General features: G+C 43.9%; 4 protein-coding genes across 5 annotated transcripts; 3 read left to right on the top strand and 1 right to left on the bottom strand.

Moving 5' to 3' along the window:
• The first annotated feature begins 105 nt into the window (after positions 1 to 105).
• LOC135593588 (zinc finger protein ZAT5-like) lies at positions 106 to 1,637 on the top strand. Its single transcript, XM_065083778.1, has one exon. It carries the CDS (start codon positions 716 to 718, stop codon positions 1,514 to 1,516), a length of 801 nt encoding a protein of 266 aa, XP_064939850.1. The 5' UTR covers positions 106 to 715; the 3' UTR covers positions 1,517 to 1,637.
• A 1,344-nt stretch (positions 1,638 to 2,981) lies between these two features.
• LOC135593423 (protein SOSEKI 3-like) lies at positions 2,982 to 9,915 on the top strand. Of its 2 annotated transcripts, none has more exons than XM_065083527.1 (8): positions 2,982 to 3,123; positions 5,639 to 5,866; positions 5,980 to 6,049; positions 6,130 to 6,245; positions 6,343 to 7,297; positions 8,866 to 9,175; positions 9,266 to 9,326; positions 9,404 to 9,915. In XM_065083527.1, exons 2-8 carry the CDS (start codon positions 5,659 to 5,661, stop codon positions 9,448 to 9,450), a joined length of 1,767 nt encoding a protein of 588 aa, XP_064939599.1. In that variant the 5' UTR covers positions 2,982 to 3,123; positions 5,639 to 5,658; the 3' UTR covers positions 9,451 to 9,915. The 2 variants fall into 2 exon arrangements, with proteins under 2 accessions (XP_064939599.1, XP_064939540.1); XM_065083468.1 differs by lacking the exon at positions 2,982 to 3,123 and adding an exon at positions 5,227 to 5,543.
• Positions 9,916 to 10,994: 1,079 nt separating this feature from the next.
• Positions 10,995 to 13,193, bottom strand: LOC135593541 (protein WALLS ARE THIN 1-like). The gene is made up of 6 exons (XM_065083690.1): positions 12,742 to 13,193; positions 12,606 to 12,668; positions 12,409 to 12,525; positions 11,944 to 12,340; positions 11,451 to 11,602; positions 10,995 to 11,363 (listed from the first exon to the last, which is right to left on the bottom strand). Exons 1-6 carry the CDS (start codon positions 12,948 to 12,950, stop codon positions 11,162 to 11,164), a joined length of 1,140 nt encoding a protein of 379 aa, XP_064939762.1. The 5' UTR covers positions 12,951 to 13,193; the 3' UTR covers positions 10,995 to 11,161.
• Positions 13,194 to 18,689: 5,496 nt separating this feature from the next.
• Positions 18,690 to 22,284, top strand: LOC103980067 (probable xyloglucan endotransglucosylase/hydrolase protein 32). Its single transcript, XM_009396354.3, has 4 exons — positions 18,690 to 19,194; positions 19,279 to 19,379; positions 19,568 to 19,785; positions 21,725 to 22,284. The coding sequence occupies exons 1-4, from the start codon at positions 18,996 to 18,998 to the stop codon at positions 22,086 to 22,088; spliced, it is 882 nt and encodes a 293-aa protein (XP_009394629.2). The 5' UTR covers positions 18,690 to 18,995; the 3' UTR covers positions 22,089 to 22,284.
• Positions 22,285 to 22,594: the final 310 nt, after the last annotated feature.

A 22,594-nucleotide genomic window follows, 5' to 3' on the forward strand; every position in this document is an offset into this window, starting at 1 on the left:
GGGGGGTGAGAGAGACAGGGGCAGAGGGAGACGCTTTTAATGAATGCTGAGATATGTGGATGTCTGCTTACACTTCCACCACTACTGCCAGTCCCCACTGTTCTCAGCACTAGCAGTTTTTAGTAGTTGGAAACCAGCAAACCACAAACAGCACACCACACACTGTCTCCACTCCTTCAATTAAGTACACGGCAAAGAGAAAGCAAGCAGAGCAGGAAATTAGAAGGCTGTGGAGGAGTCCAGTCTAGCAGGCTGATCTTGTCATCAACAATCCTTGGTTTCCTTCAAAGCTAACCCTCTCTCTCTCTCTCTCTCTCTCTCTCTCTTGTGGAGGAGGCAGCAGCCTCTCCAGTTGTCTTTTTGAGGCTTTAACTCCTATTAACGAAGCTTAGGTAACAGTCAAGTGTTCACTGCTCTCTCTCTCTCTCTCGGCCCATCTACAAAGTATGCCTTTCTTGATCGTTGGTCTCCCTAGCGTTTCTGTTGTGGTTCTGTGTGAGCTGCGTGGAAGTGAGATTGGAAATGGAAGGACAGGCCGGACTTGCTCTCGGTTACTGTTCATGGTGGTCACATAAATACAAAGCCTAGTCACAATCCACTCACTCTATATATATATCGACAGCCCTCCCTCTTTCTTCCCACTCTCTTCTTCTAATTCTCTTCTCCGTCTTTGTTTTCTCTCTTTCGTCTGTGTTGGAAATCTTGAGACGTGGGGATGGATGCTGTGGAGGATCAGAACATTCATAGCGTGAGCAGTGACAACAGCCACAGCAATGGCCGGTTCGCCACCGCCATCGTCAAAGGCAAGAGGACGAAGCGGCAGAGGGCGGCCGCAGCAACCGCCGTGTCCCCGGCTTCGTCTACCTCGTCCTCTGAGCTCTCCAGCAGCGTTACAGAGGAAGAGGAGGACATGGCCAATTGCCTTATCCTCCTCGCTCAGGGCCGTTCGTTAGTTGCAGGTGCAGAGAATGAAACCGCGGTGGAGAACGCCAGCCAGGCCGAGAAGTCCACCGTTCGCAAGCTCACCGAGACGGCCACGACCACGAACGGGAAGCCCGGCGTCTATGTGTATCAGTGCAAGACCTGCGACAAATGCTTTCCTTCCTTCCAAGCGCTCGGCGGGCACCGCACGAGCCACAAGAAGCCGAAGCTGGCACCGGTGGACGACGGAGACGGCCCACAAATAACCATGAATTCTCCGATCGCAAAGCCTTCCGTGGCGTCACACATCATCAACATCAACAAGCCCAGGGTGCACGAGTGCTCGATCTGTGGATCGGAGTTCTCCTCGGGGCAGGCTCTCGGCGGCCACATGCGGCGGCACCGCCCCATAACCGAGTCATCGGAGGCCAAGAAGGAGAAGATCGTCCTCCCCTTGGATCTCAATCTCCCCGCACCATCAGATGATGACTCCCAAGACCTACCCAAGTTGCCACCTCCAGCCGCGGCCTTCCCCTTTGAAACTCAGCAGCCGCTTGTTTTCTCAGCCTCGGCTTTGGTGGATTGCCATTACTGAGCAATCAATACATCGAAGCAAACCTCTCCTCCTTCTTTCTTGTCTTTATTTCTTTGTTCTGAACTATGGCATATCAAATGAATTGTATTTAACTGAACATATATAATTGATTCTTTTCATTCGTCTTTGATGTGATGAGAGAAGGAAGGAAGCCACTGAGCTGATGAAAGCGGAGTGAGTGCAAAGGGTACTCTTTGAGTTTTAGTTCTAGTAGCTTTCCTCTCTCTCTCTCTCTCTCTCTCTCTCGTGTAGTTGTGACACAGTGTACACTTGCAGAAGAAACAAGTAAAAGCAAAACCAGGGGAAGTTGTGTGGGAATGCATGGGAGAGTTAGATTGGCTTTTGGTTTCTCCACCACCAAGGAAAAGCTATGGATCAGGTTCTCATCTATCTCACTGAGATTTGAGAGTTCTCTGCAAGCCAACAGCTAGCCAACCTCCCCTCATATCAAATGCCAAAGGAATAAAAACAAAGAGTTGTGGAAAAGACAAGTAGGTGACTCCCCTTCCCTACCAAGGAAACAATCACGCACTTGCGCCAGATAGAAGTGCAAGTATCCACAGGCTGCTGCTGATGCTTATCTCCTCAACACATCACTGCCCACATCACATGTTAGGGAGTGTCAAACCTTAGTCAGCACTCGCATGCCGAAGGTTGAGATTGCACCATCAGAGAGCAAAGAGTTGGGGACAGTCCTTGAGGAGCAAGTCAGCGGAAGCACCTCCATATAATAATTAATCCAAGAACTTTGATGCTTAATGTTGGCGTCAGTTGAGTGCACGTTATAGCAGTGCAGCACAAGCAGAAGAAGGTGGAGACTTTGCTTGAAGCGACCAAAAACATGGAGGAAGATGAAGCGGAAGAGGAGGAGGAGGAGGAGAAGAAGAAGCTTGACATCGTCACATGGAGGTGGGGGGCGGTTACCTTCTCTTCATAATTCATCCTCTACTTTAATGCTCTAAGCTAAGTGGGTTGCCTTCTCTTCTTTGATTATTTGGTGGCTGTGTTGCTTGCATGTGGTCTGCTAACGCACTCTTTTAGGAGTGGAGTTCTCTGCATTCAGTGCAGTGAATGATATATCTTGTGATATCAACTTGAAGACCACACAATCTTCTGTAGGCTTTTAATGCATAATGGTATGTTCAGTGGCAAGCAACCGAATGTACATGAACGGATGTGAATGCTGAGATCAACCGAAGCTTGGTCCAACCTTTTCTAGCTTTACCTCTCGCCGGAGCTGCATGAACAGTGGCTGGCGTGTCATAGTTGACCAATGGGGATCGGGGAGGATGGGGATCAGAGTGGGCATCGTTGACATCACCAACTTTCAATGATTTGGACTCACATGGAATTGAATGGTATGCCGACAGATGAGCTCTGGGATTAGGTCAGCAAAGGCCAACAATGTGTACTTGGACTGATCGATATACCCACCATGCTGTTGTTCTTGCAGGTCAAACCCATGGCTTTCAGAAGCCTTACCTTCTCTGATTTGGACTCGTCAGGAGAGGAGAGCAATGACCGCAAGAAATCTCACTGCTCTTCCCAAAGATTTTGTTTCCGAGAAGTGGATGGAGTCCAGAAGTGAATCAACGTTTTGGTCAAAGGTAATGTTCTAAAACCAGCTTCTTTCTGTCTTCTTTCTCAGCCTAGCTTTTACCTCATGTCTCAATCGGATATCTGATTTCTTACATAGTAAAACCATGTGAGACAATGGATTCAGTAATAGAATAGAGCTCTTCAGTGGACTCCAATGGTGTGGATCATGTTAGTAGTTGGTGGACTCTGTAATGAGGTCAGCTCTTGCAGCCCATCACCCACTCGAGGAAATGTCAAAGTGATCTGCACCTGACAAGGCTTAGTAGTTGTCTTCAGAAGAAGAAAAAGAAAGAAGATAATCTTTCTTATGAGTCTACTTTTAAGCGTTAGATCAAGCTTAAACTCTGGAGAGAGAGAGTCCAAAGCCAGAGAAGAGTCTAGGCATGAGATGCTACAGGAATCCTCAACTGCATCTGTGATCATGAGCTTAGTACTTTAATCTGTGACCTTTGGCCATGGCTCCAAAGTACAAGACACTGCACACCTAATAAAACTGTGAAACAAAGTAGATGTCTACAGTGGCACAGCTCATCCTCTTGGTAGACTCCTGTGCCAAGTCCAAAGCCAAAACCAAGCAGCAGCAGCAGCAGCAGCCTGTGACCTTCCCTGGAAAGGGAGCTTCCACTTTCCTCCTCTGAGAGAAATAAGCCCACTTCATGTTGCTGCTGCTGCTTGTTTTACTCATGCCTTACCTCATGGAAGGCACCAAGAAATCTGCACATTTCATCAAAAATGAACTTGACTATTAGATGAACTATGAGCCTCCCATGCTCCATTAATCATCAACTGTAGCACTCAAGACAATCACACAATGCAAGAACAGTGATGCATGAGCTTCACATGATGATGTAGTCCTCAAGACTTTTACCAAAAGAAGATGTAGGTGTTAACACTAGAAAAGAAAAAGAGTTCCCTGTGGGTGTTCATCTCATGGCCTCCTCTGGTCAAAATTCTGTTTTCACTACATTGGTGTGTGGGTCTCTCTCTCTCTCTCTCTCTCTCTCTCTATCTCTCTCTCTCTGATCCTTTCTGTAGGTGGAAGTACAGGTCTGGTCCAACTGCAGATCGGTTCTGCAATATTCATCTCAGTACTTCTAATTGTCCAGTGAGATTAAACAAGAAATACAAAGGAAAATTTGTCTTGACAGTGATCTCCAAACCCAAAAAACAATCAGTCTGTTTTCTGATTTCTTGATTATTGTTGTTTGGTTCTCTGAAACAAGGAACCAAAAACTCATCTTTCTTGATTGACTTAGGTGTCTGTAAGAGTCTGAAACATCAGCGGATTTGTCCTCAGTAGTGCAAGCAATCAAAGCTGTCCAAATTCTATTTCTTCTGATAAGAATTGGTCACCGGTAAGAGGAAAAAGTGAGCCTAAATCACTTGGCCGACTGCTCACACCATCCTCTCAAAGCAAAACGCCATTAAAAGCGGGTAAAGGCTGTTAAAGCCTAAAGAGACAGGTGATCTAAAGAAACAATCCTGCATTTAATGAGGCGTGGGGAGCAATGCTCCTCCTCCTCCTCCTCCTCCTCGAATAATTGCCAAAGCTAAAGCTTACGGGGAGAGGCGAAGACAGTAAGAGCGGCCAAATCATCCATCAACACCACCTCCGCGTGTCCGCTGCGGTGCCAATGAGTGCGTTGCCACTCGAGTCCTTTTCCGCTTGCTTTCCTTTTAGCTTTTCCTTTCGTTGTTTGCAGGAGCAGATGAGGCACTGCTGCTGCCTCTCTTTGCTTCACATGAGTACAAGAATTCCACTCGCTCTTCCTGTTGATGTTAATGATTAAGAGAGAAAATTAGTAGCATTTCTTTAACACCACTTTGATGAACAGTTGGTCAAACACTGATGAAAAGTTGATGCCATCAAACCTTTCTAGCATTATTCTATCATCATATGTCTATAATGAATGCCCATCAAGAATACAAAGAGGGGGTGGAAGTAATAAACTTGATATTATAAGTTTTATTTGTACAAATATATATATATATATATATATATATGTATATATGTGTGTGTACATTTTTACTTATAATTATTACCATATTATCATTTATATGTGAGGTAATTGCAACATGCACTGTTATGGAGTAGATGGGTGTGGGAGATGTACTCCATATGATGGTGATGGAGCCCTTCACAATGGCTTCTTTGTCTGCTGGACTCCATACTCCACAAGGAGATGACACTGGCAACATTCATCCGCCCCTTCCAGTGATGCGCACGTCGTGCAGCATCCCACCTGTGTTGACAGCGAGCGGCTGCCCACCTCCTCCTCCTCCTCCTCCTCCTCTTCCTCTTCTCCTCGGCAGTAGCTCATGTATGCCTCAATAATTGCCGCAACACTTCTCCCCTCTTAATTAGTTGTCCGCTTCTTCATCGTTGTTGGACACCACTTGCTCGGCATTCTCCTCCTCCCTCCTTGTGGTAGGAATTGCTAGCCACCTCCGATCACCTCTTTGAATTCCTTCGAATCCAGAAACATGATGAGAAAAAAGCTTCCTTTTTTGACATAAACCAAGCCTCGAGCTGAAGATAGGAGATGGATGCGAGGATGAGAAGATATGCGCCGCAAACCAGCCCGGAGAGGACCAAAGTGTGGACCGAGCCTCCTCCCAAGCACCCACTGCAGCAGCAGCAGCAAGGGAGAAAAGTTCCGGTGGTGTATTACCTCTGCAGGAATCGACATCTGGAACACCCGCACTTCATCGAAGTCCCCCTCTCCTCTCCCGAAGGACTCTACCTCAGAGGTAGATGGCTTGATCTTGAGTAACAAAAAAGAGTCTCTTTTTAGTCTGTGTTGTGTTTGATTCGTTGTGGATCTTCCTTCTTTTTATCTCCCTTCTTCGTTGGGTTGGTGTAGATGTGATTGATAGGCTTAATGTGCTGAGAGGCAGGAAAATGGCCGCCATGTACTCCTGGTCTTGCAAGAGGTAATCTTGGACGAACTTGAGATTGGAAGAACCCTAGATTCTTGGTTTTTTGGTTGACTGATGATGTAATGGTAATGCAGGAGCTACAAGAATGGATTCGTGTGGCATGACCTTTCCGAGGACGATTTGATCCTGCCGGCGCAGGGCAATGAGTTTGTGCTCAAAGGTTCGGAGCTCTTGGATCAAACCCCTCCAGGTACATTGGGGATTCACATCCCTCCTTAATCATTGCTAGTTGAGTGTGGGAAACAAAATTATATGATCAGATTGAATGATGCTTTGGTTGGATATAGATCGGAACAATAACGGCACAAGCAATGTGAAGGTCCAGAATCCGAAACACCCTCTGCAAGACTCACCACCAGTTTGTTTTAAAGGCCAAGAAGCTTCTTGTTCTTCCTCTTCGGCAACAGTGGTAATTAAGGAGGCAAAACTTCCCCTGACGTCGACAATGCAACCAAATCCTCCTGCAATGCAAGAAGATGAGCTGTCACCCTCTACTCGTAGATCGGGCTCCTCAGGGAACTTTTCGCCGGAGCCTTGTGGTAGAACTGCCCCATCGTCAGCACTGGGTTCCCCTGACCCAGCGGACTACAGGATCTGCAAGCCCATCGGAGCTCAGGATGCCTCGACTCAAACTGATGATGGAGGAGGAAGGAGGACTTGTGGAACAAACACACGAGTTGTCGGTGTCTCCACCGATGATAGGCCTCCACATCTTGAATACAGCGAGAGCCAAAACGAGCAGACAATGTGCGTAAAGGAGGAGACTGAGATCGTTAAAGTAGAGCGATCACCACCGCCAACATTTTCAAGTATTCCTTTTTCTTGTGGGAAGATGAATACATTGGAGTCCTTGATCAGAGATGAAGTAAACAAAAGGAACAACTTCAGGGTTGTGGAGGAGGAGGATGTTTTCCTGCCAACTGGGCCAAAATTTAAAGCCACAAATATGCTCATGAACGTGATAACATGTGGGTCAATCTCTGTGAAAGACCACTATGGCTTCGGATTTGTGCCAACCTATAGGCCAAGGTTCACTGATATGAAGTTCAGCTCACCAATGTTTTCCAATCCAATAGTTTTGGGGGAAATTAACTGCTTGCCAGAGAGCCAAAGAGGAATGGGCTTAAAGATGAAAAAGAAGGAATATATCAATGGGAGCATGATTGAACCAAACAAGTACAAGGAAGAAACAGGGGAAGGAGCTGCTGATCTAAAACAGTCATCTTTATTTGATGAGGACAGGTAGTGCAGAATTTTAATGCTTAAGTTAATTTTTGGTATAGAATTATTTCTATGAAGTGCTAATATTCTTCACATAGCCCAATTGATTGGCTCTCATTTACATAAATTTGAATTATCTGAAAATCACCACATAATTATGTTTACTTGGGAAGTCTCTCCGCGTTTGCTGAATAGAATGTCTCATCCTCACTTGATGATAGTGTTATCTGTACCGTCATTTCGTATTCGTATTCTTTCTCTTACTTTTTGCAGCTTGGAAATTTAATTGATTATCAGGTATCAAAGGAGAAAAAGGAAAGTTTATAGAAGAAAATTTTTCCTTTTCTTGATTAGCTACACTAATAAAGATGTTGAAAATACTTAACCTTCTTTTAAGTTTATCAAAGTATATTTTTATCAGCTCCCTGCCTTTTTTTTTACATAAAACATGGGGTGTGCCTCTTGGAGAACATATCAACCTTTTTTCCTAGAGTATGTATAACTAACTTTATTTTTAGAAATTGAATTGTAACGGACCTCCTCAAACATCGAATATCTCTAGAGACATTAAAAGACCTCTTAAGTGATGGTAAAGCAAGGACTTGAGTATGTTGGATCTTCCTGGAATGAGCGGTAACCAAATATTTCTTGATGTATAATGCAGCACAGATATTCTTTTCCACAAATTCCGCACAGCACACCCTATATTTCTCTTCCTTCAGCAAGTGTACTGAAGCTTTTTTTTTTCTTTTCCAGCTGCTTAACCTAGATAATATTTTCTTGGGGAATATAAATTACTCACTTGAGTTAAATTGTTTAATATGAATTGTGGATGAAATCATTACATTAGAATGGAAATGTCTAGGGGTGATATATTTCATATGGCACTGAATGTTTGCTATATATGTGATAGATGATCATAACAAAATACAGAGTTGTGTTGTTTCTGCAATTATCTTTCTTAAGAGTTGAAGAACATTCAGAAATTTTGCAATGGTAGAGAGGAAGGATATAATTGTCCCTCGATGAATGGATGAAGGATCCAAGATTTTTGGTCCCAATGAGTTCATTTGGATTTCTGTCAACATACTATTGACATAGGTCCATGCCCACTGATAGTGTGTTGATTTATAGTTACAAGGTGCAGGATCACCATATTCCCATTTTTCCTTTCATTTCTGCACTTGTACCATGACCTGGAACATTCCAATGTTTAAGTGATTGTGCTGATACACCATTCTTTCTTATGTTTTCTCATGCCGATAAGCATAAAACCTGTAGTGTAATGTTTTGACTGTACCATTACCATGTTAGGATGTCATTGTTATAGTGTGTACAGGACAATATGGCATCGAGGTGAATTTGAGTTTTGACCATGCCATAACCGGCTGATTTGTCATCACCATTAGCATACATATAAAAACTTTGACCTTTTTTGTTTTCTAATCGATATTTCCTTGTGAATCAGTCTTCCTATTTTCACATCTGTTTTTGTCATTTTCGTAATTTCAGTTTTCAGTGGTTCTTGGTGCCATAGCCTTTTTGGTTTTGATATTTCTTGTATGCTGACAGAAATATTGATGATGCAGGAGCTTCAACATTCCTTTCATGAAAAAGGACAAAGAAAAGGCAGTGGATTCAGCTCAATCGAAGTGTCTCCCTAGGACTATCAAAATTACATCCAGCAAACATTCCAGGAATGACCAGAATGAAACAATGATGTCCCCAGTTTCAGATAAAAGGAATTCTTCTGCTGGACCAGATATATTCAAATCTTCACCAATCAGTTCGTCAAATGGTGGAAGTAAAAGAATAGTAGATGATTCTTCAGTCAAAGGATTATCCATGAGGTTAGAATCTTTCAGAGAAGAAAAAGAGAAGGTGATCAAGATCGAAGAAAGTTGAGTTATATTGCCTACATCACCTGAAACTGAATTATAAAGGTTATTGGTATTTTGCCCCTAAAAGTTTGTTTCACTTTATTCTTTCAGGCTTACTTCTGGAGCTCGGGTTATAATCCAGTCTAGATCTCGATGTGATGATAGTGAAGGTAGCTCTGATTGATTACAGTAACCCAGTGTTCCCACATCATGTCTTTCATTTCACTTTCAGCTGCTTTCTTCACAGCTGCGCTTGAAGGGGATGTCTGTCAGCAACGTTTAAAGTGCCCGTGAGTGCCATTGGTTCATTTTTTCAACTTGTTCTATTAGTTCTAAGTTGTTCTCTCTAGCAACCCTTGAAAGAACCTTTTAGGTTTCCTACCTGCAAAAAAAGTGCCATTGTTTTATTAATATCTTGGGGCTGTTAAGCCATCCTGAAGTTGCATTGTTACTTTGAAAAGAAATGTTGTCTTCCTTGCACTATGTAAGCTAAGTCTTCTCAGTTTTTATGGCCTAATAACAAGCCTGCATGACATTGTATCTACAATCTATAGATGAAGGAGAGCTGTGCATAGCAATTAGCTACTTTCGACAAGAAACCCTGTATATGATATGTCGCCTTGTGATGTAGAACATATTTCCATTTGATTGGAACACTATGAAGTTCTGGGTGTAATATTCTCGTTGGCTATGTGAAGTTTTGTTCGGATTGACTATTATATTTCAGAACATTCTAGAATCTAGCTTGACATGTGCCAAAGGTGAACTATGATGGTTGAAATATTGTTTTCCAACGATATATGTAGGCATTTTTTTTTTCATAATGATGCCGTGGATGTCTGATGTCGGTCATGAAACGCTGTTTTCATCCTTGAAATACCCATTTTCTTCAGCTTATCGGTAGCTTGTGAAATAAATAAACAAGTTTGATAGCATTTTCTTCTGCCTCTCTCTTGTTGGCTTCAGTCAATCTTGTGAGTTGTAATGGTGCAGCTGCATTGATGATGGGTTTACAATGTCCTCTTATGTTGCAAGAAAAATATTTGGAATAATGCCTTATACTGGTGGCTTTCCCAAATAAATTGTCTCAGGTCCCAAACTCATCATACCTTTATAATGCATTCATACCTTGATGGGATCATTGTGTTGCTCACTATGTTGAACCCTCACACCCATGTTAGGGTTCCTTCTTATTGGGAATATGGCCTGCAACTATATCAGAAGAAACTATTCCAAACTTAGTCATAACTTCAACTAATTCTTTTGATATAGTTGAAGCTTTAAGTATCATCCACCACCTGTTAAAATTGGATGAAGCCAGGACAGGATCAAACACAAGAACAGGTTTGGTTTTTGATGCTGTGTGTGTGCAAAAGTGACTGATAAATCTTGCATTATCTTTGCAGAAACAAGCAGAGTCATGGGTGATGGCCCCTCTTTCATTCACCCATCAACATCTTTCATTCCATCAAGTGTGAGCTTGAGTTAAGATAAGATCAAGCTTAGAGAAGTCAATGTATCAGTACATCTTTCTTAAGAGAAGCTCAGGGGGTTAAGGAATCCAAATTATCTGTCTTACTTGATTCTAGATTTTTTTATCAATGTCATTGCATCTAAAAGCTTAGGTAAGGAGAGGAGACATGATATGTTGATTTATGGACTCTAACACTTGATTATGTCTGTGTCATCAAATTGGAAGTTGTTCTTCTTAGAGGGACAACCATCCTTTTCTCTCATATGCAAGGAAAAATACCATAGTTAAAAGACAAGACAGAGGCTCAGATCCTTGTTTGCAAGCTTCCAAGCAGTAGAAGTGGACAGCAGTAGCAGACAAATACTAAGGCAAACCTCAAACTAAATCTCAGCAGAATAGCAACACTAAGCATGTCTCTTCTTCCCTTTTCTTCTTACAGCAGCAGTTTTCCCCTAAGCGAAAGCTCAAAGGATTCGAGTGAGCATAATGTAAGGCTGCTGCTCTTTCATGGTAGCACAAAGGAGCTCCTCATCAGACACTCTCTGAGGTTGTTGATGGCAGGAGTGGCTGCTTCAGAGAGGAAGCCTTGAAGGAAGCAGCAGCTCTGACAGCATCGTGCTCGGGGTTGGAGGAGGCAGCGATGGCCGCTTCCATGGCAGCAAAGCCTCTTTCTTCACTCTTCCCCCATAGCACCAGATAGAGCCCAGCTATGATGAAGATGGCTCCAATTATGCTGCAAGAATGGTTGAATCCCATTACACAAAGTGGAAGTTTAGAATGGGCACAGAGATTAGAAAGACGAAAGAGAGGAATTGAGTACCCGCCGAGGTAGAACTCCTCGCCCAAGGCGATGGCGGCCATGATGGCGACGACCAGAGTCTGGACCGGCTGGTAGACGGCCACGAACACGGGGCCGCCCCTGTCGATGCACCAGATTTGCACCGCGAAGGCGATGCCGGACGCCACAAATCCCTGCATTCATATCCGATTCGTTAGTAGCATGAAACTTGGTCGAACACCTTCGCTGCATTGGCCTGCCTATTTGTTGCCATCAGCGAATGTGACGAATCATCAAGTATGTCGAGCTGCTCTCTGCTCCATTTCCTGTGTCTGCTAAACCATTACAGGCATGATGAGAGGACCTTTGTCTCCCTCTCTCGATTCATGTAATGATTTCTACATGGAACCTACAGAACTCTCTGCAACGATGAACAGAGGGTGCTGTTGTTGGTTCGTGCATTACGCTGCGCATGCATGCATGCATTTATGAGCACCTAAAAAGAACCGAAAAGAATGGAGAGGGAGCAGCCTACCGCGTACAGAATGGTGAAGAACTCGCCGCCGGAGTGGAACTTCCAGGCCTCGGCATCCCGCTCGATGAAGGCGGCGATGACCAAGAACTGGATCACCCCGAAGAAGCATGTGTAGGAGGTGACGGACAGCCGGGCCGGGTACTTCTTCAGCAACGGCGCCTGGAGCACGAGCCAGCCCGACCAGGAGAGGCAGTGGCCGATGAGGTACAAGCAGCCCAGCGTCCAGTCCTTGCCCATGGTTGGCGCCATGAACTGGTCTGCTCCGTTGAGAGCGCGCGAGGGGCCGAAGATGGTCGGGCCTTTGTACAAGGTGATGACGGTGGCGCCGCCGACGCAGGCCAGGGTTCCCACCAGCTTCGCGATCCCGTCGCGTCGGTCGATCCGCACCTTCTCTATCCTGTTCATCAGCACCTCACGCCATCATATATACCGTGGGTGAGGACCGCAAAGGTGACTGAATCTTGCCTGAGAACGGCGGCCATGAGGAAGGTGATGGCCGGGACAGAGTTCTGGATGGCGGAGGCGAAGGTCGGTGAGGTGTACTCGAGGCCGAGTAGATAGAAACCCTGGTTCGCGGTAATACTACCATGAAAACAACACAGAGAATTCAAGATTGCTTCGAAGCAGGGGCTGTAGATGTAGACATGACAGATGAATCTTACCCACACAAAGCTAGGAGGAAGAACTGGACGGTGAAGGAGAGCGTCATAGCCGGCCTGTCCTTCCTGCACAGCAAACACCATGGTCAAATGCCGTTTCCTTCTGATACCTACTCATGGACATCGCAAGTCTTCTTACTTTTCCAGGAAGTAGGCAAACGGGACGAGGAGGATCAAGGCGATGATGTTGCGGTAGACGGGGAAGACCACCTTACTGATCCCCATATTAAGGGCCGCCCGGGAGACGACATGGAAGCCGGCGTAGCCAAACTGCAGGGCCAGCATGGCCACGTGCAGCTGCACCCTCTCCGGCACGCCACACACTTTCCTCGCGTCCACGTCCGCCATCTCAGCCACCACCTGAGACGAAGGAATGAAGAGGTGGAGCGAGCGGTGCGAAGAGTAGAGCAGCGGTGAGGGGGGTTTATATACAAGTGGAGAGGAGGGAGGAGGGTACAGATCGGTGTGGTGGTGTCGCCTTAGAGAGGCTCTAAAAAGAAGCTACATATACTGATGTTGTCTTCGGGTTGTCTCCCACCTTCTCTCTCCTCCATCCACACTGGAATCTGCGGCGAGGCGCTTTGTAACGCTTGCCATGGATTCCTGTGGGTTTGGGATTTATATATATATATTCGTTCCAAGCGAAACTCTCAACGGCAACATCTCTCTCTCTCTCTCTCTCTCTGTAGTGTTTACTGTGCTGATTCAGTCAACCCTGGGTGGGGCAAGATGATGATGATGATAACACCATCTCACTTTGGTCGACCTGAATCCGGCGAGCTCAACTTTTAGCACTGCATTCCACTCGCCTGCCACTCCCAAAGTCCTCCTGCAATGCGATCCAGGCGTGCAGCCCTTTTCCTCGCAGCAGACCCTTCAGGTTCCTCCCGCTTCCTCCTTTAAAGAAACATCCTGCCCTCCCCCTCCCGGACAAGCCATCATTCCATCACCTTCACAGCTCTCCTCTTCGCCATGGCACCTGAATCGGGCGATGCGCCTCCCTCTGTTGCCACCTTGCCCTTGCTCTCCCTTCGCAAAGCAGTCCGTGCTCGCTACCTGGTGCAGGCTGCTAAGGAGAAGCTTTTTGCCTTGTGTGCTTCTGCTAGTTCCAACTGGTGGTGTTCTATGTTGTTGTCTATACGTTGCCGTCATCGATGGCATCTACTACGGTGTCTCATCTTCTCTTCGGTGTAGCTTCGTGGTCACATCGCTTGCTTTCCCCACAAGAGCAGCGTGCGGCAACTTCACATTTCTTAAGCTGCATGCCGGCAAGAATCTTTAGCAGTGGCTGCGTAAGGAATTCTGATCGAGAAGTAGAATCTTAATTTCCAGAGTTATTTATGTAAACTAAGCATGTTGATCGTGGTTCGATTCGAAATCAGGATCTAATCAATCAGAATTAGATTGAATCCGGTCAACGATTCCATAGTTTTGAATCAAATCCAAACCAATAATTCCAAAACGACTAAATATAAATAAATTACATGATATAATGGTTAGTATTTTAAATTTAAAATTTAATGACATGAGTTTGAATTGATATTTTGATTTTTTAAAACTAATAAGGGATAATTTGGTCGGTCGTTAGTAGTACAACCCGTAGACTCGTGAGAAATTATTTACTTTAAACAACATACTCGTATAATTTTATCTTTTCGAAACACGTGAGCTCTAAAAAATATCTCAAAGGATAAGGGAGACCTGACGGACTTATAAACCTCTGGTTCTCAATACTCCTCAATTAATATGAAATTAAATAACCTTATCAAAAACTGAAATCGTTTGGAATCGCATCCGTTTGAACACCCCTATAATAGAATATCCAAGCAAGTTTTTTTACGGAATAAATCAAGTGTTGCTTTATCTTAATATATAATCAGAAAAATATTTGTATTTGGACTTAAATGATTTTGTTTTTGAAAGAATAAGATGAGAATAACTTTTAATTTAAATTAAATTTCAAAAGACAGACATCTTTTCCTTCCTAAATACCACATTTGGAACATCCTTGTATCGACTGGACGTGGAATGCACTGCAGGGTCCCGTGACATGACTCTTGCTTGCCCACTTCCTGAGGCAAACAAAATCTCTCACTGATTCTGTGGAAAGAGAGAGAGAGAGAGAGGGAAGGCACGCCTCGTCCTTGTCTTCCACCCTCGACGCATGCTCTCAGCGACTTTGAGACATGAAGTGACTGCAAATGCTCACTCGGCAGTCCTTGGAACCCTGGAGATGTTACAGCATCTGCCTTTGTTTCCTCTCCTCATCGAGAGCATGGAAGTTCTTGTTCCCAAGATTAGGTTATCGGTTCATCGTCAACCTCCAGCAACACACTCCTGCTTATTATCTCCATAATATCTGATCCTTGATGTGTTCGAGCAAACTGAAGTCAGATTTAAGACACAAATGATATTTGCCGGTATCTATTCTCTTGGTAAGTGAAATGGTCAAATGAAGATGGTCTAAGCAGCATCTCCGGGTAATGTACGTGCATGTCGTCCGACAAATCACGTCCCATGTCGCTTCATGAACTGATGGGAAATTGCTGCTTTCTTTTCGATGACTCGGCAGCAAGTCCAAAGCAGATGCATGGATTTCCAGCCTGCACAGATGCACTATCTCATCCTCTCTCCCTTCCCCTTCTCTTCCCTAGAGGAACACACACATCACTCTCTCTCTCTGCAAAGGCTTGCTTTAGTGCGCCTGCCTGAACTCCATACCATCGATTCCACCACCCACCGAATAAATGGGAAGCAAAAGCCGGCACATCCCACTTAGGATGACTGATTGAGAAGATGGCATCCGCCGGAGAGGGAGGCTCAGATTCCTCGTCGGTCATGAGCCACGAATGGTTGCTCCGGGGCGGGTGGTATTGGAGGAGCTTCATGATTCCTATTCGTATCAGAAGTAGTCAGATTGGAATGATGTTGGAATCCTCCCTTGGGACCAGTCCGTCCTTTGAGTTGATGGTTTCATGTCACGGGGAGCACAATGCTGGTACTGGCAAGTCTCAGACCAGCACTGATGGGTAGTGTCGGCCGGCGTGGGGCTCGGAGAGGAACCAAGCGATCGATGGGGTGCCCGAGGAGAGCTTGGACTCTTAGTCGTCACCTCGCTCCAGCTCCTCCTCCGACCAAATTCTTATAGCTAGAATCCAATTCCTCTGCCGTTGATATTTGAGGGTCGGGTGGTGGAAGACTCCCTTCCTCTGCCGTTGATATTTGATGGGGGCAGGGAAGAAGTAGGCGTGTCCAAATGCACCATCTATTCTGTGGGAGCAGCCGCAAGTGGCCGTAGTCAACGCCCACCATAGATAAGCTCACGTTCGATGACCGCCGATTCACCCAGGGAACCCAAAAACGAGATATTTCGGTGGCCGAGCTTAATCACCCCCGCAGACTTCTCAGCGGGTGACGTGCTCTCAGTTTGGGCCTCTTCCAAGTGGGTCCCACCTAAAAATCTACAATTAACTAATGGAAAATGTCTACCGACATTTTAGACAATTATATACATTTTAGAAACCTGGCAAATGTATATTGACTGCATACATTTATATGCAATTTAGAGAACCAAACTTCATATTGGATGATCCAATATAACAGGCCTTAATGCCTGTGGAATTGGACAGGCTGGATCTCGTAAATCCCTTATCGGATTCGGGTGCAAATCCTGTCACACGCAGTGTGAATTCGAATTGGGCTGGGCCGATTGATTTGCTGGGTGGACTCAAATCAGGCCCAATAACCTTATCGGTCCACTACATTTTGACCCGACTTCATTGACTTACATATCCCCTACTCCAATAAATTCAGATGTTGATGGCCGAGTTGACATATAAACTGATGGAATGCCACAGATTTCGAACATGAAATTGAGCTGCTTGCCGATCGATCGAGATGAATGTGATCGGTCAACTGACTGCCAATTAAATTTGGAATTAACATTGCTAACACTGGAAGCATATACAGATGCTAATAATGTTAGGGAAAACTTGAGTTCATAGTAGTTTGAAGAGACAGAGTAAAAAGCTACAGAGGATGCGCAGGAGATTGAAAACTCGGGGAGGGGGAGCAGAGAGGGGTGTCGGTGCCTTCAACGTCGTTGTCATGGCGTCTGCAGGTGTTGTTGACCTGAGGGGTCTCTTCACGCAGCGTTTTACAGTACGGAGAACACCGGATGCCCTTCCGGGCATTTGATTGGCCGGGTGAAGTGGGCGCCGATGATGATGGTGATGATTGATGGCACCTGAAGCAAGAACCAGCCGACAGCCTCCTCAGTTCTGTAAACCACCTTTGGGATGCAGTAAGAAGAAGAAGCGACGACGACGGTGGTCTGGGTAATTTTTTTTCTTTTCTTTTTAATATTATATGGAGTCTTTTCATTTTTTTATTACCTGAATTGATTTTTTTTTGATAAAAAATAAAGGATCAATATCCAAATTGATCCATTTTATAATATTTTTTATTATTATCAAAATATTATAATATAGTATAAAAATATTATGATTATTTATAAATTATTTTCTGTAATTAGTTTCCTTTTAGTATCCCGATCTCTATACTTTTAAAAGCTACATTGAGATTTCTATATTTACGAAAATGAAACGAAGATATCTATACAAGGTTAAAAAGATAAATTTATATTATTAAAAATTAATAAATAAATTTTGTTGAAGTAATAAGTTAAAGATTTTAATTTCGTAAGTATAGGAATCGTAATACAATATGTAAAAGTATAGAGATCGAGACGGTAAAAATAACTAATTACATGAGATAATATATAATTAACTCAAAATATTATAATATAATATTTTTTATATAGATTTATAAATATTATGTTTATAGTATTTTCTATTACTGAAAACACTATATTATATTATACCATGTATTTTTTATTGCTGAAAACACTGTAATATTATATGAAAATACTATAAATACTATATATATATATATATATAATTGATTTTAACTCGATCTTGAAGACGATGTTGAAGACAAAAAAGGGAAGTGAAGTCGTTCCCCATATGCATAGAAATGGAGACCTCCAACGTTAAACTGGATGGAGGTGGAGAAGAAGAAGAAGAGGAGGAGGAAGGCTGACGTCCCCACGGCTACCTGCGTCCTCCAAACAAGCACGCACTGTCGGCAGAAGGAAGCCAAGCAACGGGCCTTTTCCCAACGTCAAGTCGCCCAACGGCACTCTCCCCCTCCTCTGTCCTCACGTCGGGCTTTGCATGGGATTCGCTACACGTGAAGGTAAACAAACAGTCTTCCCATGATTACCTCACCTACTCCTCCACTGCTCGCCCAACATCTCACCGTAATCGCATTTCTTTCCTTTCGATCATCGATCCATCGTTCCCCGTCGTCTGTCTCATAAATAAATCATGCCCATGAACTGTTCGTCAGAATGCCAAGTCTAAACTACTATGATGTTGTCCTTTGATTGGCAGCTTAAAGGTCCTCGCTAATAAGAGCGTCCTTTTGCTTGTAATCATGCTCCATATGAACCTCTAGCTTCTTGAGGTCTGACAGACAAAAGTGAAACCAGTACAAGGAATTAGTTGGCACAAAACCTAATTAATCGATCTGCCTCACATCACTCACATCGCACTCGTTCGGACTTTACAGTAGAAAGTATGGGCTCCAAATGCTTCTAGCCTTAGTTAATTTGCATGCTGTAGAGTGGCCATGCAGTTTGCTGATGTTCTTCTTCTTTAGCTCAGCGAAATGGTTCACATAGATTCGGACATGACAACCAATGAAGAAGAAAGATATGCCTTCCTGAATGTCGAACAGTGTACAAATATATTAGACTGCTGGAGAAACACCAGCAGATGAGCTGCTGCTATGCTAATCTTTTGTTGTGGCAGTGCAACCAAATGAATCCGATCTCCTTCCTCAAATCAGTACAAGGCAAGAGAGAAAAATGGGGTGAGGGTGTGTGCGATGGGTCAAGGAGGGCAGACATCAATGATTGGACTGGAGCCAAGATGCATGAAAATGGGAGGACTTCTCCACAAGCTTACAACCCAGTGCTGAGCAGCTGCAGGTACGAAACACTACCTTTTCCTTTCACCATCCATCCTTGGCCTCCTCTCGCCAGCCAAGTTACAAATGAGAGAGTGATGGGGGGAGTAGTAGGAGCACAATAGTGGTACTCCCTCTTTAACTTCATCGTTCACCAAACTCCCCTCGGAGCCCTTAGATCTCATTTACTCTCTTCGTTTCTGCCCAACCCATTAAGTTCTTTGTCCCAACCTCCTCCTGCACATTGCCACTCCCCCTCCCATTATTGCTCTTCTTCCGGTGGGAGCTGCAAGCCTTCTATTTATTTCATCTGTGGTGCCACACCTTTCCTGCACATCAGCATTAATCACAGTGCCTCCAACCATGGATCTCTTTCTACACTGCCTTCTTTTTGTTATGCTGCATTGGAGCAATGCTCAACCTTCCCCTGGTTACTACCCGAGCTACAGGTTCAGGCCTCTGAGAGGCTTCGACCGTGGCTTTAACAACCTCTGGGGTCCTGAGCACCAATCAGTCTCAGGAGACCAGTCGTCGGTGACAATTTGGCTCGACAGGAACTCGGGTCTCTTTACTTGCTTGCTTTCATGCTTTGCGTCTTTCTCTGATGTCTCCATCGCTAATGGCCTGCTGCTCAAATGCCTGACAGGAAGTGGATTCAAATCGATTCGCCCATTTCGAAATGGGTATTTTGGCGCATCAATCAAGCTCCAACCTGGCTACACGGCAGGAGTGATCACTGCTTTTTATGTGAGGAACCTCGATCTCTTTCGCTCAAGAGTTCGCCTTTCTTAACTCTGCTTCTGGCTCGATGATGTTGGATATATCTTGCGAATCTCGATCAGGCATTTGCCAAACATTTTTTTGATACTTGTGGCGATTCGTAGCGTAGATTTAGGAGCCAGGAAGCGTTTAATGGATCGGCAAATGCCTTGCAGCTATCGAACAACCAAGCGCATCCTGGGTTCCATGATGAGGTGGATATCGAGTTCCTCGGAACCACGCCTGGGAAGCCATACACACTGCAAACAAACGTGTACGTGAGAGGAAGCGGCGATGGAAACATCATCGGCAGGGAGATGAAGTTCCACCTATGGTTTGATCCGACTGCTGGATTCCATAACTACGGCATACTTTGGAATCCAAATGAGATCATGTAAGTAACCGAAGCTTTAACTGGAGCCCATTCTATTTTCCTTTATCTTGTGTTGCCTTTGATTCGACTTTTGCACGGTCATCACTGAATTGGACAAGGCTGAAGCCAAAGAGAAAGAGGCTCTCTTTCTAAAGAACTAGTAGAGAGAGGAGGGGGGAATAAAGTAGGCAGCCATCATAATACCTAAACAGCAGACGAGTGTGATACAGACTTACATGGAGTCCTCCTAACTATTTAACTTGTGTTAGCATCCATTTTTGAACTACCTAAGATTAAAGGTCCTGTAGGCAAAGAAATTGCAGCCATCATAATTGTTAGAACAGTGAAGACAAAAGCAGATTACAATATGGTATAGGTAGAACAGGTAAGCTTCAAAGTAGTGATTCTAGCTATTTATGTTTCGTGTTGGTTTTGCTTCATGTGTTGGCACAACCATCTATGAACTAAACAAGGTTGAAGACAAAGACAAAAGGTCCTTTTTCTAGAGAAACTATAGTAAAGAGAAGGATACAAGATAGACAGACATCAAAATAGTTCAGTCAAGATAAAAAAAAATAACATACAGGCAAATTTTGCGAGGTTAATGTGTTGTTGAGGAGGTTAAAAAGCCATCTTTCAAAGTAAAAAACTACAGGAAGTAGGAGAAAGTTAAAAAGAAGGCATCCACCATACTAGTTCAGTCAAGGTGAGGTCATATAGTGGAAGGAATAACCCAAATGTCCAATGTAGCAATACCTTTTCCTACTTGTTTTCAGCAATGTTTGCTACATTACACCTCAGTCATTGGATTGTGTCAATCACTGTGGCAGGAAGGAAGTACATGGTGTAGCCATCCATGATACTTGCAGATGAGAACAGTAGGCATGCAATTTCATGGGTTTTTCTAGTCAACTTGCAGATTTAGGAAAGAGGAGGAGTGCCTCTACCACCTATCAAACAAAAACAGAGTGCTTATGGGTCCCAGCACTCCTGTAGTGGACTCCAATGCTGCACAAGAACCTCTATGGACCATTGCGGCTGGTGCTCCACTCTTGACTTCAATTTGTGATGCATGCCAATCCCCTTTGTGGTAGGGTGTCAAGTTCAAGAAATGGCCACACAGCCCAGTGCTCAATTTAGCTTGTTGGATATGCAGAATCATTTTCATTCAACTAGTGTTACCTACTACACTACTAGTAATGGATGGAGAAGAATATTTCTCTACACTCAGTTGATGTAGGAGTCCACAGTAATGATATGTAGTCAACTTGTTCAACAGTAGTGATATAGTACTTCTGGTGGAGAAATTTTGATCAGATAAGTGATGGAGATTTAACTAAGAAATTAATTTTTATAAATGGATGGTTTTCATCCCTGGGCATTTGGGAGCATTCAGGAGGTACATGATTTTGTACTTGAATATAATTTATTTATATTTTTTTCCTCATTTAATCAAGTTTATTACTTTATGTAGAATTTTGATGTAATTGATCTCAAATAGTTAGGATCTTACGGCTTATCGTTGTTAGTCTTTAGAAATATCAAAAGAGTTATTAATTTTAGAAATTACCAATATTTTTGTCTTCAAGCTTTCACACTTTGTTTAGGTAATTTTAGGAAGTGTAAGTTATTCATGAAAATTTATCCTCTTGTTATTATGAATCAAATAAAAATAAAATTATATGTATGCACAAACTTTAGCTTGAAAACAGTAATTAAGGACACTGTCATTAATGGTATTTTGGATTCTCATATAAATAAAACATTAATTACACTGCTGGATATTAATCACAGAGAGAGAGAGATAGAGTGATTTAAGACATAAATTAGATAAACAAATATTTTTAGGGATGATTAATTAATTTAGGGTATTAGGCAGTCAACAGGATAAGTAAGTAATTGTGAAGGGGTGACTCGGAGAGCAAAAGGTGAGTCATGCATGACTTGACTGTGTGTGCAGATTCTTCGTGGACGACGTACCGATACGGCAATACCCGAGGAAGAGCGCCGGCACGTTCCCGCAGCGGCCGATGTGGCTCTACGGCTCCATATGGGACGCGTCGTCGTGGGCGACCGAGGACGGCAAGTACCGGGCGGACTACCGGTACCAGCCGTTCGTGGCGCGGTTCACCCGGTTCATCGTCCGCGGATGCGCGCCGTCGGCGCCGCCGCGCTGCCGCCCCGCGCCCTCCTCCAGCTACGGCGCCGGGCTCAGCCGCCGGCAGTTCGCCGCCATGGGATGGGCGCAGAGGCACTTCATGGTCTACAACTACTGCAGGGATCCCAAGCGGGACCATTCGCTGACGCCCGAGTGCCGCAGCTGAATGGGGGGGGGACTCTGTTCCCCAGGGGAAAGGGTCTGTTTGTGTTACGTAGTGGTTCTCGATGACACTTGTGGAAGAGGGGGAAATGTGTGTGGCCTTTACGAGGTTGGAGGTGGTTCCGAAAACGATGGTGTTTGCATCATTCCAGTTTGTACGAGGACAAATAAAGGGAATCAGATGGAGTAAGCTGCCTACACGTCGATCGATTCTTTTAGGATTATTCGATGAAATTATATTTAATTTCATATTGGTTAAAATATTCAAAGATTAAAGTTTAATATAATAAAATTAGGGTTTACAATTTAGAATCTCTTTTTTTTTTACTATTGACAACCTATTTATCATTCATAATCTCTTAAAAAATTAATAAAATATTATTATTATTATTATTATTTATAACCTTTAAATTTTAATTTTATCCCTTTTTTTTTTCTTATCCACATCATTTTTCGTCGCCCCCTTATCATCATTATCTTTCGAGGAGGAGAAAGATAAAGAAAGGAAGG

The sequence above is a fragment of the Musa acuminata genome, chromosome BXJ1-1 (assembly GCF_036884655.1).
Source record: "Musa acuminata AAA Group cultivar baxijiao chromosome BXJ1-1, Cavendish_Baxijiao_AAA, whole genome shotgun sequence".
Lineage (NCBI taxonomy): Eukaryota > Viridiplantae > Streptophyta > Magnoliopsida > Zingiberales > Musaceae > Musa > Musa acuminata.